The sequence below is a fragment of the Globicephala melas genome, chromosome 3 (assembly GCF_963455315.2).
Source record: "Globicephala melas chromosome 3, mGloMel1.2, whole genome shotgun sequence".
Lineage (NCBI taxonomy): Eukaryota > Metazoa > Chordata > Mammalia > Artiodactyla > Delphinidae > Globicephala > Globicephala melas.
In genome coordinates, this window is record NC_083316.1 from 115,088,387 (window position 1) to 115,102,033 (window position 13,647).

A 13,647-nucleotide genomic window follows, 5' to 3' on the forward strand; every position below is an offset into this window, starting at 1 on the left:
GTAAGTGTCCTCTCTACAACTCTAGCCTTTGCTGCTTTTCCATGAAAGAACCATCAGAGATCTGATAACTGGGTTAGAGGGTATATGACTGATTTGTGTCCTCCACATTATCAGTCCAGCTGACAAGATCTTTCTTTATATTAAATTTTGGGAATGTTTGAGATCCTTTTAAGTAGTAAACCTTTTGTGCCATGTTAGGAAGTCAGTAGAAACTGAGACTGAAGTTTTTCAATCATCAGCAGAAATCACTTTATTTTCTTGACAATAACAGACATTAAATTTTTTTTAAATGTAGGCAGTACATTCATATTGTACTCTCTTGGGTATCTAATAGACGCCTCAAACCTAACACCTCTAAAACCACACTCCTGTTCTTCTGCCTGTGAGCCTGCATCTCCTTTATTTTTTGCTTCTCTTGGTCAGTGGCTTCCAATTGCTCGGCGAAAAATCTTGGAGTCTTTTGGGACTCCCCTCTCACATTTCGTATCTAATCTGTTAGCATAACCTTTCAGTTTGATCATCAGAATGTATTCAGAGTGCACCCATTTCTCATCAGCTCCGCTGCTTCCTCTCTAGTCTGAGTCAACATCCTCTCTTGCCTGAATTTTTGTAGTAAACTCCTTAGAGGTCCTCTGTATTTCTTCCCTTTCTACACAGAGCAGCTAGAGTGGTCCTTTTAAGATATGTCACATTATATCACCTCTGCCTAAAGTCTTTCAAGGGCTTCCAATTTCATAATAAAAGCAGAGTCCTTTCAGTGGACTATAACGTTCCAGCCCTATCTTCCCCTCACTTCCCTGACTTCAACTACCACTCTCCCTCTTGTTCACTCTGCTCTGGCCACACCCACCTTCTTGCTGTTTCTTGAACATGGCCAGGCATGCTCTTTCTTCAGAGCCTTTGCACTTGTCCTTTTCTCCACCGAGAACTCTCTTTCCCATGTCACAACATGGCCTGCTTCTTAATCAACTTCCTCTCCTCCCTCGTGAAATGTCACCTCTTCAGTAAGCCTTCTTCTTAGATCACCCTTTTTAAAAGTCCATTTTACTCCCATCCTCCACTCATGTCTGTTTCCCCTGCACTTTTTTAAAAAAATTTATTTATTTATTTATTTTTGGCTGCATTGGGTCTTCGTTGCTGCACGCGGGCTTTCTCTAGTTGTGGCAAGTGGGGGCTACTCTTCCTTGCGGTGCGTAGGCTTCTCATTGCAGTGGCTTCTCGTTGCGGAGCACGGGCTCTAGGTGCACGGGCTTCAGTAGTTGTGGCATCTGAGCTCAGTAGTTGTGGCTCACGGGCTCTAGAGCGCAGGCTCAGTAGTATGGCACACGGGCTTAGTTGCTCCGTGGCATGTGGGATCTTCCCGGACCAGCGCTCGAATCCGTGTCCCCTGCATTGGCAGGCAGATTCTTAACCGGTGAGCCACCAGGGAAGCCCTGCACTTTTTCCATAACACTTATTACCATCTGACTTGCTGTGTTTTATTTATTTTCTGCCTTACCTCCACTTAAAGGCATTTTTGTCTGTTTTTTGTTTTTTTGGTTTTTTGGGTTTTTTGTGCTGCACAGCTTTCAGGATCTTAGTTCCCCAACCAGGGATTGAACCCAGGTCCCCAGCAGTGGAAGCAGAGTCCTAACCACTAGACTGCCAGGGAATTCCCCATTTTTGTCTGTTTTATTCACTACTATATCCCTAGTGCCACAATGTTTGATACATAAGTATTTAGTAAGCATTTACTGAACTAATTAATTCAAAACGTACAAAATTTAAATTTTAAAAATACAGTGAAAAGTCTCCTTCCCACTGTTGCCTCCCTTTCTGTAGGTGACCATTGTTTCATGATTGCCCTTTCAGTGATATTAAAATATGTATATAGTTCCCCCCCTTTTTACACAGATGTTTTTATACATTGCTTTTGTATTTTCAGTTTATATATTCCAGAGAGCATTTCAAACAAGTACACAAATATGTTTCTCATTCTATTTTATGACTAATGACTGAAATTTGATGAACTGTGGGTGGTTGAGCCTTGTACAATGTGGGTTATTTGTTTCTCTTTTGGATAAATGACCAAAAAAATTACTTTGAGCTCTGTCTTATTTGTACTGCTCCAACTCCCAGTTCTCCTTTTTCTTTTTAAATTTTCCCAGGATGTTATATGATTACATGTACTCTGTAGAGATCATGATTAGTGATACTTCAGACATTGTGTTATCAAGTTTACAAAAGCCCTCCCCTTCCTTCACTTCTATGACCTTAGGTATGTCACTTTCATCTCTGGGCCTGAGCTTTCCCACCAGCTGAAACAAATGAGAGATTCTTGGTAGGGGACGGATTGGGGAGTAGGAGACTGCTTTCAGAATATACAGTTATCTTGGGTACTCTGGTACAACTGTTTATTGGGGTACACTCCCTGGTAAAAAAAATCACTGCCTTGATAAGTCACCTCAGTTACTTAATTGAAGTATATCCCTTGGGCATGCTGGCCAAAAAAAATGTGTAACCCTCAAAATAAATGATCTTTCTCACTCAGTTACAGCATTTTGTGATCCCTGCAGTCTACGTGCATATGCTTAAAACGGGGCTGAATGCCAAAGATATTTCTTAAGTCTCAAATCTCCTGCAGTAGAGGGGACCTTTCTGTACTTTTTTTTCATAAATATAAAGCAAAATATGAAGGCTAGGGAAATGTAAGATAGTGACTTAATAGGCTCCCCCCTCCAACTACAAAAGACTTTACAATTAACTTTTATGAAATTTAATCAGGTAGATCAGAACTCCGTGTGAATATAACTGTGAGACTGTTTTTGAATACTCTACTGATGGTGCCTCAGTCATACTAACCTGATGGGTTTGTGTCTGGCAGGGAGTGAAGAACAAGGCCAGCCTCCCCAACTTCCTTGACCACATCATTGCCTCAGTGGTAGAAAATAAGAAAACCTCAGATGCTGCAAAGCGGGCCTGTAACTTGACTGACACCCAAAAGGAAGTGAAGGAGATGGTGATGGGGTTAAATGTGCTGGACCCCCATACCTCTCACTCCTGGCTCTGTGATGGAAGACTTCTGTGTCTCCATGACCCCAGCAACAAAAACAATTGGAAGATCTTCCGGGAGTGTTGGAAGCAAGGCCAGGTAAGCAAGAATAAGCAGATCCCAGGGTCGGCTGTCTGCCTGCCCACTATAGCTACCAGGATAGTTTCAATTCTCTCTGGGAGACACTTTGCTAAGGAGATTTAGACATATACTAAGTTTGTTATAGACAGCCTTGCTACTTCGAGTTTTCTTGGATTTTTAAAAGTCAGAAGATTCCTAAAAATACATTGTGGATCTTTTTATTTCTCAGCTGTGTAGCTCTGTGTTCTTAAAAGGGCAGTTGAAATTCCTGTGAGGTTGTGATCTGGCATTAATGACACCTTTAGAGGAAAATCCGTAAGTGTGATATGGGGTGAGGCGAAAATGGGTGGAAGTGGGTGGTACTCTTCTAGGTAAATGTTTCAAGACCATACAAGTCTGTGTGATAGTGTGATAACACTTCCTGATTTTTATACATTAGCAGGTGTGAGGAAGGGGGGGGAGGTTGTAGAATTGTCTGGAGAGTTTTTCATTCGAGATGTGAGGACGTATTCTCAGAATTTGCATTTGTCAGCTTTTCATCCTCTCACCTCAAAATAGTGGTAGATACCAGGGCAGCAGAAGTGATTTTTGTGGAATGTGCCCCCCACCCCACCCCCCGCAGTGAGAATCAAGTGTAATAACAGAGTAGAAGTGTTTTCATTTTCTGTAGCTGACATTGTTGAAATCCACAGATTGTGAAACTGGGAGGGAATAATAAATCATTGTGGAGAAGAGGTTGTCCCCAGGAAACCCTCCTATTCTGTCCCTTAGCCCTGAGCTAAGTATTTCCTAAGTGACTCTGATTGAGATACTTTTGTTTCCACAGCCAGTGCTGGTATCAGGGGTACATAAAAAACTCAAGTCTGAACTCTGGAAGCCAGAAGCCTTTAGCCAGGAATTTGGAGACCAGGATGTGGACTTGGTGAACTGCAGGAACTGTGCTATAATTTCCGATGTGAAAGTTCGGGATTTCTGGGATGGCTTCGAGATCATATGCAGTAAGTAGCTTTGATATCTGGTTCAGTAAAAGCAGACTGCAAAGTAAGCATCTATATGCCCAGCCCTACCGCTGAAATAACAAATTACATCCTCTTAACAGGAGGAACATTCTATCCTGGTGCCAACCAGGTAGCTCTCATGGCAATCACATGGCTCCCAGAGCATACCTGGACTTAAGCACATGATCACATGGGATGTGTGGAGCACTTTCACTTTGAGATGGAAAAATTTATCATGTACTAAAGCAGTGGCTAAGGAAAACAAAGCCCACCTTATCCATTATGGGGGTTTACAAGTCTGAAAATAAGAGTTTAGTCTTCTAAACCTTTTAAGTCACTGGAGAATCAGGCAGCAGCCAACCCAGCAGATATTTGTAGGAGTGCTTTCTGTCTTCCAGAGCGATTAAGGTCAGAAGATGGGCAGCCAATGGTGCTCAAACTCAAGGACTGGCCTCCTGGGGAAGATTTTCGGGACATGATGCCAACAAGGTTAGTGAACTACAGTGAGCCGTCTTGAGAGACTTGTGCTTTGCTAAAGCTGTCACAAAGTAATCACAGAAAAGTGAACTCCACCTCTTTTCCTTTTTCCCCTATAACAAGCTAAGTCATCTTTCATGCTTTTTTTTTTTTATAGGTTTGAAGATCTGATGGAGAACCTTCCTCTGCCAGAATATACCAAACGAGATGGCAGACTCAATCTAGCCTCTAGGCTACCCAGCTACTTTGTAAGGCCCGATTTGGGCCCCAAGATGTACAATGCCTACGGTATGAGGGAGAGGCCATAATTGACCTTTCTGGACACTACTGTTTCCATTTCACCTATAGAGGGAGATTTGTAATCAAGATCATGTGTAGAGGGCAAAGTGACAGGAGCTGAAGAAGTTGACAGTATCCAGGATGGTTTAGAATATGTTTGCTTTTGCCACTGATTTGCATAATAGCCCTTTGGGCCCAGTACTGTATATGTATGTATGTGTGTATATATATACACACACACAGTAGTTAGAAAGTTTCCTCTCAAAGGTTCCATCCAAGAGACTTCCCTGGTGGTCCAGTGGTTAAGACACTGTGTTTCCACTGCAGGGGGTGAGGGTTCTATCCCTGGTCAGGGAACTAAGATCCCGCATGCCGCACGGCACAACCAAAGATCCTTAGCTTTTAAGAGACTTGACAAGATAAGAGTGAAGACGTCTGAGTACCATGCTACCCAACCAGCTCTTTGTGAAGTCACAATAATGTCCTAAATCACTGTGAAAGCCAAGCTTCATTTGAGTGTCCATAATGCCCATATCTGTTTTGCTTCTGAAGGGGAGAGATCATTTAGGAGGGTGGAATTGGATCAATGGCCAAAGCTAATGATAGTGTCAACTGAGCTTGAAATCAGTTTTAAAACACTAGAAAAGAGACGAGGAGAATTATTTATTGATAAATAGATATACGTCATTCTCCCAATGTTACACATTTAAGAATATCTTCGAGTATGTTTTCACTTGTAGGGTCTATATGGATTCTTCAGAATATTGCCCTTTCAGGAATTCCCTGGCTGTCCAGTGGTTAGGACTCCACGCTTTCACTGCCGAGGGCGCAGTTTCAATCCCTGGTCGGGGAGCTAAGATCCTACAAGCCTTGCGGTGCAGCCAAAAAAGAAAAAAAAACAACATAATATTGCCCTTTCACCTTGCATATCTTCCTTTTACCTTCAGGCTTGATAACAGCAGAAGACAGAAGAGTTGGCACAACAAATCTTCACTTAGATGTGTCCGATGCAGTTAATGTGATGGTGTATGTTGGGATCCCCATCGGGGAGGGTGCTCATGATGAAGGTATGATTTCTAGAACCCAGTGCTTCAGCAGGGTGAGGTTTAGCCTCAGGAGTAAAATGGTGTGTCTTTCTCCTCAGTCAGGGCCAGTGGGTTTTTCTTAAATCTCTGCCAGGCATGATGCATAGTAGGTGCCCAGACAAAGGGGTGATTGCAGCAGAGAAGAGTGGTACTTGTGTATCTTTGACCAGAGTTATTCCCTCTCTGGGAATGCTGCCCTTTAATACTGAGTATGTAGCATCACAAAGAGGAGTAAAGAAGAAAGGACAGGGCTTCCCTGGTGGCGCAGTGGTTGAGAGGCCGCCTGCCGATGAAGGGGACACGGGTTCGTGCCCCGGTCCGGGAAGATCCCACATGCTGCAGAGCGGCTGGGCCCGTGAGCCATGGCCGCTGAGCCTGTGCGTCCGGAGCCTGAGCTCCGCAAGAGGAGAGGCCACAACAGTGAGAGACCCACATACCACACAAAACAAAAACAAAAACAAAAAAAAAGAAGAAAGTTCAAACTGGCCTACTTGGTCCATCACCCAGTTCAGCTGTGGGGTAATAGGTGATAAAGCCAGGTCATTTGCACAGAGATGAAGCATAAAAGTGATATTTTGCTGCATTGCACTCTCCGCTATCTCAGTGTAGAATTAATGTGTGTTAATTACGGAAGTTTTAGAAAACAAAATTTTAAAGAAGAAAACTCAAAATCTCAAAGTTCAGGGATAATCAATATCATTACTTTGGTATATTTCCTGCCACACATTTGCTTTTGATGCTACACATCTGCACATCTTTCCATTAGGCTGTCATTTAAAGCATCATAACAGACAAGGATTAGAAGCCAAGCCTCTTAATTTGCCAGAGAAGCTTTACTCTTCATGGCCTTAAATCCACAGAATCCTAGAGTTTGAAGAAGTCTTGAGAAAGTATACAGTCCACCTACTTACAGCAGGAAATAACCTGCAATTTGAACATAAAATATGGCTACACAGTTTGAGCAGGAAATATGTTTTAAAGGCATGACACTATATCTCCAAAAAATGCTGAGTCTCTGTTAAGTATGGAAGATTAGGGTCGCTCTTCCCATGTGTAGGAAGCTTAGACCAATGTGAGTTTTGATTCTTTGATTCTACCTTATATCACTCCAGAGAGATAGAGAATAGTAGAGACTAAACTTGTTTGAATTGGACATTTTGCTTCACTCAGAGGTACTGAAATGGCTGGTTACGTTGAAAAGTGCCACTTTGCTCTTTTCAGAGGTGCTCAAGACAATTGATGAGGGAGATGCTGATGAGGTGACAAAGCAAAGGATTCATGATGGAAAGGAGAAACCCGGTGCTTTGTGGCACATCTATGCAGCCAAGGATGCGGAGAAGATCCGGGAGCTGCTCCGAAAGGTGTGTCCCTGGGTGGGCTCCCAGCTCACAGACAAAGGGTCTGGGGATGCTGAGACAGCCTGCCTAGGGTTTCTCACGTGGAGTCCCTTGGCATTAAAGACCTGTGCCCTCTGTCAAAATGCCCCATAGGGCTGAATCCACACTTAGAGGATATTGAATAAAGTAGAAACTTTGGCCCACCAGTGATGTTACTGCAGCAAGTTGGATTTATCCTGTTAATAATCTTTATGTATTTATTGATTTTTCCATCTTTGGGTTTTGATCATGGTTTCATGATCAGGTTGGAGAAGAGCAAGGCCAAGAGAATCCCCCTGATCATGATCCAATTCATGACCAAAGTTGGTACTTGGACCAGACCCTACGTAAGCGACTCTATGAGGAATATGGTGTGCAAGGCTGGGCCATTGTTCAGTTCCTGGGAGATGCCGTCTTCATACCTGCTGGAGCCCCACACCAGGTATGTTCCAACTTGGGGGTAAGGCTGGCTCCACAATTCCCATAGTTTCCTTATATCTGTGTTTCTTGCTAATCTGGCAATAGATATAAATGGCTGGGTTAGACTGATTGCTCTTCAAGTGCAACTTATTTTTTGATTTTTAATTTTCTTCCATGTAATTTTATTTTTTATATTTTATTTTTTTTTAATTAATTTATTTATTGGCTGCGTTGGGTTTTAGTTGCTGCGCACGGGCTTTCTCTAGTTGTGGTGAGCGGGGGCTACTCTTCGTTGCGGTGCACGAGCTTCTCATTGCGGCGCTTCTCTTGTTGCGGAGCACAGGCTCTAGGCACGCGGGCTTCAGTAGTTGTGGCCTGCGGGCTCAGAAGTTATGGCTCACGGGCCCAGTTGTTCTGCCGCGTGTGAGATGCTCCCGGACCAGGGCTCGAATCCCTGTCCTCTGCATTGGCAGATGGATTCTTAACCACTGCGCCACCAGGGAAGTCCCCCTTCCATGTAATTTTAAATGCTTATTTAAAGATTTTTAAATAAGGGAGACTATTAAAGAAAAGGTGAGTCTCTGTTCAGCTACCTATGCCATATCCCTTTTCAGTCCCCTTGTCCTGCCTTCTCCAGAAAGTAGCCTACTGTTAACAGTTTGGTGTGTATTTTTCCAGATCCTTTTCTGTGCAAATACTAACGTTTTCATCTATAAATGTATACTTACAGTCTTTCTGCATTTTGTTGTCTTTATGAAAATGGAATATCATAAGTATTTCTAAAGTGTTTTTTTAAACGATATGATGGACAGTTTCCACCTGTTGCTGACTCTCTAGTGCCTGATGTTTGCCTCTGTACTTTTCCTCTCCCAGGTGCACAATCTATACAGTTGCATAAAAGTAGCAGAAGACTTTGTATCTCCAGAGCATGTAAAGCACTGTTTCCGCCTGACTCAGGAATTCAGGCATCTCTCTAACACTCATACAAACCATGAGGATAAACTGCAGGTAAAGAACTCCTCCTCCACCCCAACCCTGTCTTCTCATCTCCTACTAGGCTACATACACAGGAGGCACATTCTGCTTTCTGAGGATATTACCTGGGCAGTATAACTGCAGAGAGATGATTAAGGGACCCATGTCTGGGGTATGGAGTCCTCCCTCCAGGAAGTATTTAATCAGTCCTCTTCAGGTTTGCTTTTAGAGAATATGAATCTTTTAACCTAGTCACTTCCAGTGTGACAATCTTCTATTTCTCTGCCCCTGGAAGATACAGTGTATCCGTGTTAGTAACTGACTAGACTGACTTCCTCAGTCAGGTGGGAAAAGCACTGTGGCAATGTGTTCTAAACCTCTTTCCCCAAAGCTTCTTCTCACAGCAAATTTCTATGCAAACTCAATTCCTTAGAGCCCTGCTAGGGACTGTAATCCATGTCCCTAAGAGTTGTTTCCCACTTGTAGATCTAAGCTGGACAATCAGATTAGGTTTTCCTCTGCTCAGAAATGGATTGGAACCTGAAGGGCAGAATTTCATTGTTAATATACTTGGATGCTTTAATAACATTAAAAAAGAAAAAGAATGTAAGGAAGCAAGATTTCCCAGGCAGAACTTCAGCATCTGAATAGGCGTTCTTCCAGCCTCTCACATATGACCTGTTTTCCTCCATCGTGCCTGTGACTCAGGTGTGTTTTCTTTGGTCAGTGTCCCATGAGGTTGTAGATTTTTCTTGGTTGCTGGTAGATTTAATCACCTTTAACCCTGAACTTGATCTGTTTTGCTGTTCCTTTTTCAAAATTATGGAATATTTCAACCATAAAGTTCTTACACAAAGTACCATCACATTGACAAATAGATAACATTGATATTATAGATATATAATGCAAGTATTCAGGCATACATATTTCAGACCCCACCTCCATTAGGTCTCTACTTGTTACATGTCACCTCCCAATCCTCTGTCACTGCTTTATTTTCTTCTGTAGTATTTTTCACCATCTAACATACTATGTATTTTATGTTTGTTTCTATCCCTACTAGGACATAAGCTGTTTAAGCTCCATGAAGGCAGAGATTTTACTGTTTTATTCACTGCTTTTCCCTAGCACATAGTAGGTACTCAGTAAATATTTATTGAATTAATACAAAAAATGTAATAGAGAACAGCAAAGGGGGCTTTTGTGCCCATAACTCAGCTTAAGAAATAAATCATCATATACGTACCACATACACAATATATACATATACAACAACTACATTATTGAAGCCTCCATGTACTCTTTCCCATTCTACCTCCTCAGAAATAATCACAGTGTTGGTTTAAAACTGTCTTTATCCTGTTCACTTTATTTTAATAACTTTTACTTCACATGTGTGTTCCTTTTTGACAAATTAGAAAATATGTATAAGCACAAAAGGGAAAAATACCCAATAAATCCTACCTGCCCACTATTGTTTTAGTGCATTCTTATTAGCTACAGGACCTCAGGTAAGATTCTTAACCATGGAACCTCAGTTCTCATCTGTAAAATGGGGATAATAATAGAATCTGCCTCATAGTATTATGGTAAGGATTAAATGAAAGTCCACATAAAGAGCTTAACAGTAGTTCCCAGCATATAGAGGATGGTGATTACATAGCCTTTCAAATGATGAAATCATTCTTTTTCGAATATAGACTATATATCTTGTGTGACTTGTAAATCATCTTTTGGGATTGATTTAGGAAGCATGCGGTCCTGGTTGAGGGCTTTCGTCACTAATCAGAAGGCTTTTAGTCAGTGTAGGACATAACATTTTCATTTGCAGAACACAGTCTGCCTGCCATAAACTGACTGTGCTGATTGCTCTCTCCAGGTGAAGAACATCATTTATCACGCAGTGAAAGATGCTGTTGGCACCCTCAAGGCTCATGAATCCAAGCTGGCAAGGTCTTAGGCGTGGAGAAATTCCAAACTCGCCTGTGAAGCAGGTCTTTCACTCACAACACATACAGGGAACAGCAGGGTTCTCTGCTGGAGCAGAGGTCCTTCACTTGGAGCCAGTGTGGTCAGTATTACAAACTCTCCAGCCACTCTTTGCTGCCTCAACACTGAAGGTTGACACAGGAAAGTCGCACTGTTCACACACACAGTTTCAGACTCCAAGCCAAGGGTGCCACATCCCCATCCTGTGGCCTTTTGGGACTCTGAATTGCCTGAATATCGCTGGGCTTTCCTGCACATTCTCATGATTTGAGATTCGTGGAAACCAGGAATGTGGGCACACCTTTCTTTTCTTTTTCTCTTGTGCCTAGTTAAGTGGGAATGTGTTTGGAGGTAGGGGGAATCACGTAACTGGTACAAGTGGGGGCTAATTGCTTAAACACGCCTGGTGGAAGCCTGATGGTGTCTCTGCACATGACCTCTGACACACCCCATCCCGGGAGCCGGGTGAAGCCTTTCCCCACCATCTCTCCTGTAAACAGTGGAGTCTTGAAGGACCCAGGGGGAATCCACTGCTTTTCCCAAGGGGCTCCAGGATTAGGAAATGTGTGTATTTAGTGAAAAATAGGTTTGTAGTGAAATAGTTACTATTTCATGAAAGTAGATATTTTTAGAACTTTTGAAATACCACAGTTGTTTTCCTGGATTATGAGGAAAGGCACATTATGTTTAGTCTTCCTTTCGATAAAACTCTTTGAAGAAATAAGATTTTTAGAAATCAACGGCCCATTATAGCACAAAAATCAGCCAAAGCAGAATTTTAAAGAATTGGCTTTGTAGGATTCTTTTAGTTTCTCCCCATCCCATCTCAGTCCTATCTTGAGGGAACAGCCATCTTGAGAAAGAACTTTGTCATGTCTGTGCTGTTGGTGTGTTCCACGCATACACACACTGGTGACTCCAGGACCCATTTCCATCTATTACCAGCGTTCCCTTGGGACTCCTCTTACAGTTCCAAATGCGAAGGAAAGTTTGCTTTCCTACATGAGGCTTTTTGTTTTGGGGGTTTTTTTGTCCGGAAATATTTTCAGCAAAACTTTCCAACTCAGTGGAGTTTTATTAAGAATTTATTTGAAAATGATGGAATTCATTGGCCCATAGGTACATTGGAAAATGTATCTATCTTCCCGGCTGTACTGTAGTGCCCTGCAGGCTTGTTTATATGTTCACAGTTACTTTTTTTTTTTTAATAAAAGTCATTTACTGTAGAATACTTTTATTTCACTTTCTGTATTTTAATTTTGTTGAAGGGCTGATTGGGATTTCCATGTTCTTATTAAAAATCTAACAAATCTGTTTGTAGTGGACTAAATTCTTCCTGTGCCAGCCGTTCTAAAAAGCAGGGCCAGGTTGAGGATGGGGTTGGAGGTGGAGGATGGTTAATTTTCATATCATCATTACATTGTTGCATCCGATTATTACTCTTTGCTTCCCGAATGTGTCCAATTGGGAGAGGGAAGTGCCAGGTCATTGTGGTTTGAGGGCTTGGGGATGAAGGGAAGGTGCTACATGAGTTAGAGGGTAGGAGCAAAGATGGGCTTTCCATAGTTTATGCTCTATGGGAAAGCTGGGTTCCTACCTTCCTGAACAGTCTGGGGGGAAAAGGACATGGGAAGTGGCCAGAGCAAGGTTTTTGGCAATCAGTGACAAAAGTTCATCAAAACAAGAGGCCTGGCTGTCCATGTATGAAATTAAAGTGGCTTGAAGGGTGAGGACTACGTTCCAATTAGAAAAGGCCTTTTGAAGAGGAAGTTGTAAAGAATAGCAAGAGGCATCATCAGAAGCTGCTTCTCTGGATCCTGTTGGAAAAACATCTTCCAAAGTGTTTCAGCCTGGAAATACAATTATCCGGGTAGAAATAGACCATTGTGTGGTTCAAGGATACTGAGCTTGAATAGGACCATAAATGAAATACAGAGTTCTGAGCATGTCCTTTCAGCCTGGATGGGCATGGGTTGATGCTATGGTCATCAGAGGATTACACCTCGACATAAAGAATGCAGAAGCTTTGAAATGGCACAGGAAAGGAAAGCAGTGGGGGAAGGGGGGTTGCAGAGGTTGCTGGAGCTTTGTTGCTTTGGTGAAAATCAGGAGGCAGGCTAGCCTACATTCTGGATATAAATGTCTTCAGAATTAGGGCATCCACTGCCGCCAGTGCTTGCTGATGGGGATGGAATTGGAGCCCCTGGATTCATCTCCTACCTGGACCCCAGGCCTCTCTACCAGCCTCTGTTTACCAAGAGGCACTCCCCTGCCCCAGGGTATCCACCTTGAGAGCACAGGGCTCAGTTTCCTTACAAAACTGAAAAAGCAGATCAGATTGGGAAGGGGGTTAGGTCCTTTTCCAACTGGAGTGATTGGTGATGGTGGGGTGGACAGATGCCCCTCTACCTTTGACTTCAGGACTTCCTGGGTGGGTGTCTTGACGGCCTGTGGTGGGGGAGGAGGGTTTGATAGTCAGCAGTTGGGAGAAGTAGCCCATTTAGTACACTTCCTGAGCTCCTATCTTAGCAGCATGACTTTGTGGTTCTGTGACCCTTGGCAAGTTATTGAACCTCCCTAAAGCTTCCCATTTTCTTATCTTCAAAATGAGAATAACTATAACCTCTACCTTACAGGATGGTCACTGAAATAATGCATGTGAAGCTCTTAGCACGGGCCTGGCACACAGTAAGCACTCAATAAGTCATAGCTATTATTCCTCGTGGGATGTTCTTTCAGACTGTTGTGGGCAGGGCAGGAGGAGGGCTAGGATGTCAGGATGGAACCATGAAGGCCTCTGAGGACCTCAACCCAGGGCTTGGAACCCAAGAAAGGTGAACAAGCGATTAGAAGAAGGCAGGTCAAAGGCGCATGCCCGGCGACAGCAGGTGCAGGGGGCGCGCCGCCGCCGCGGCCTCCCCTTTAAGAGCCGCCAC

General features: G+C 43.0%; 1 protein-coding gene across 2 annotated transcripts in view; it reads left to right on the forward strand.

Annotated features, from left to right (window-relative positions):
- Positions 1 to 12,025, forward strand: part of KDM3B (lysine demethylase 3B) — a 58,999-nt gene extending 46,974 nt beyond the window's left edge. For both annotated transcript variants that reach the window (XM_030869486.2, XM_030869489.2), the window contains 9 exons: positions 2,864 to 3,130; positions 3,939 to 4,110; positions 4,509 to 4,599; positions 4,745 to 4,875; positions 5,814 to 5,933; positions 7,173 to 7,312; positions 7,593 to 7,769; positions 8,621 to 8,755; positions 10,602 to 12,025. In XM_030869486.2, the coding sequence (XP_030725346.1) occupies positions 2,864 to 3,130; positions 3,939 to 4,110; positions 4,509 to 4,599; positions 4,745 to 4,875; positions 5,814 to 5,933; positions 7,173 to 7,312; positions 7,593 to 7,769; positions 8,621 to 8,755; positions 10,602 to 10,682 (1,314 nt within the window). In that variant the 3' untranslated portion in view covers positions 10,683 to 12,025. The remainder of the gene's footprint in view (positions 1 to 2,863; positions 3,131 to 3,938; positions 4,111 to 4,508; positions 4,600 to 4,744; positions 4,876 to 5,813; positions 5,934 to 7,172; positions 7,313 to 7,592; positions 7,770 to 8,620; positions 8,756 to 10,601) is intronic.
- Positions 12,026 to 13,647: the final 1,622 nt, after the last annotated feature.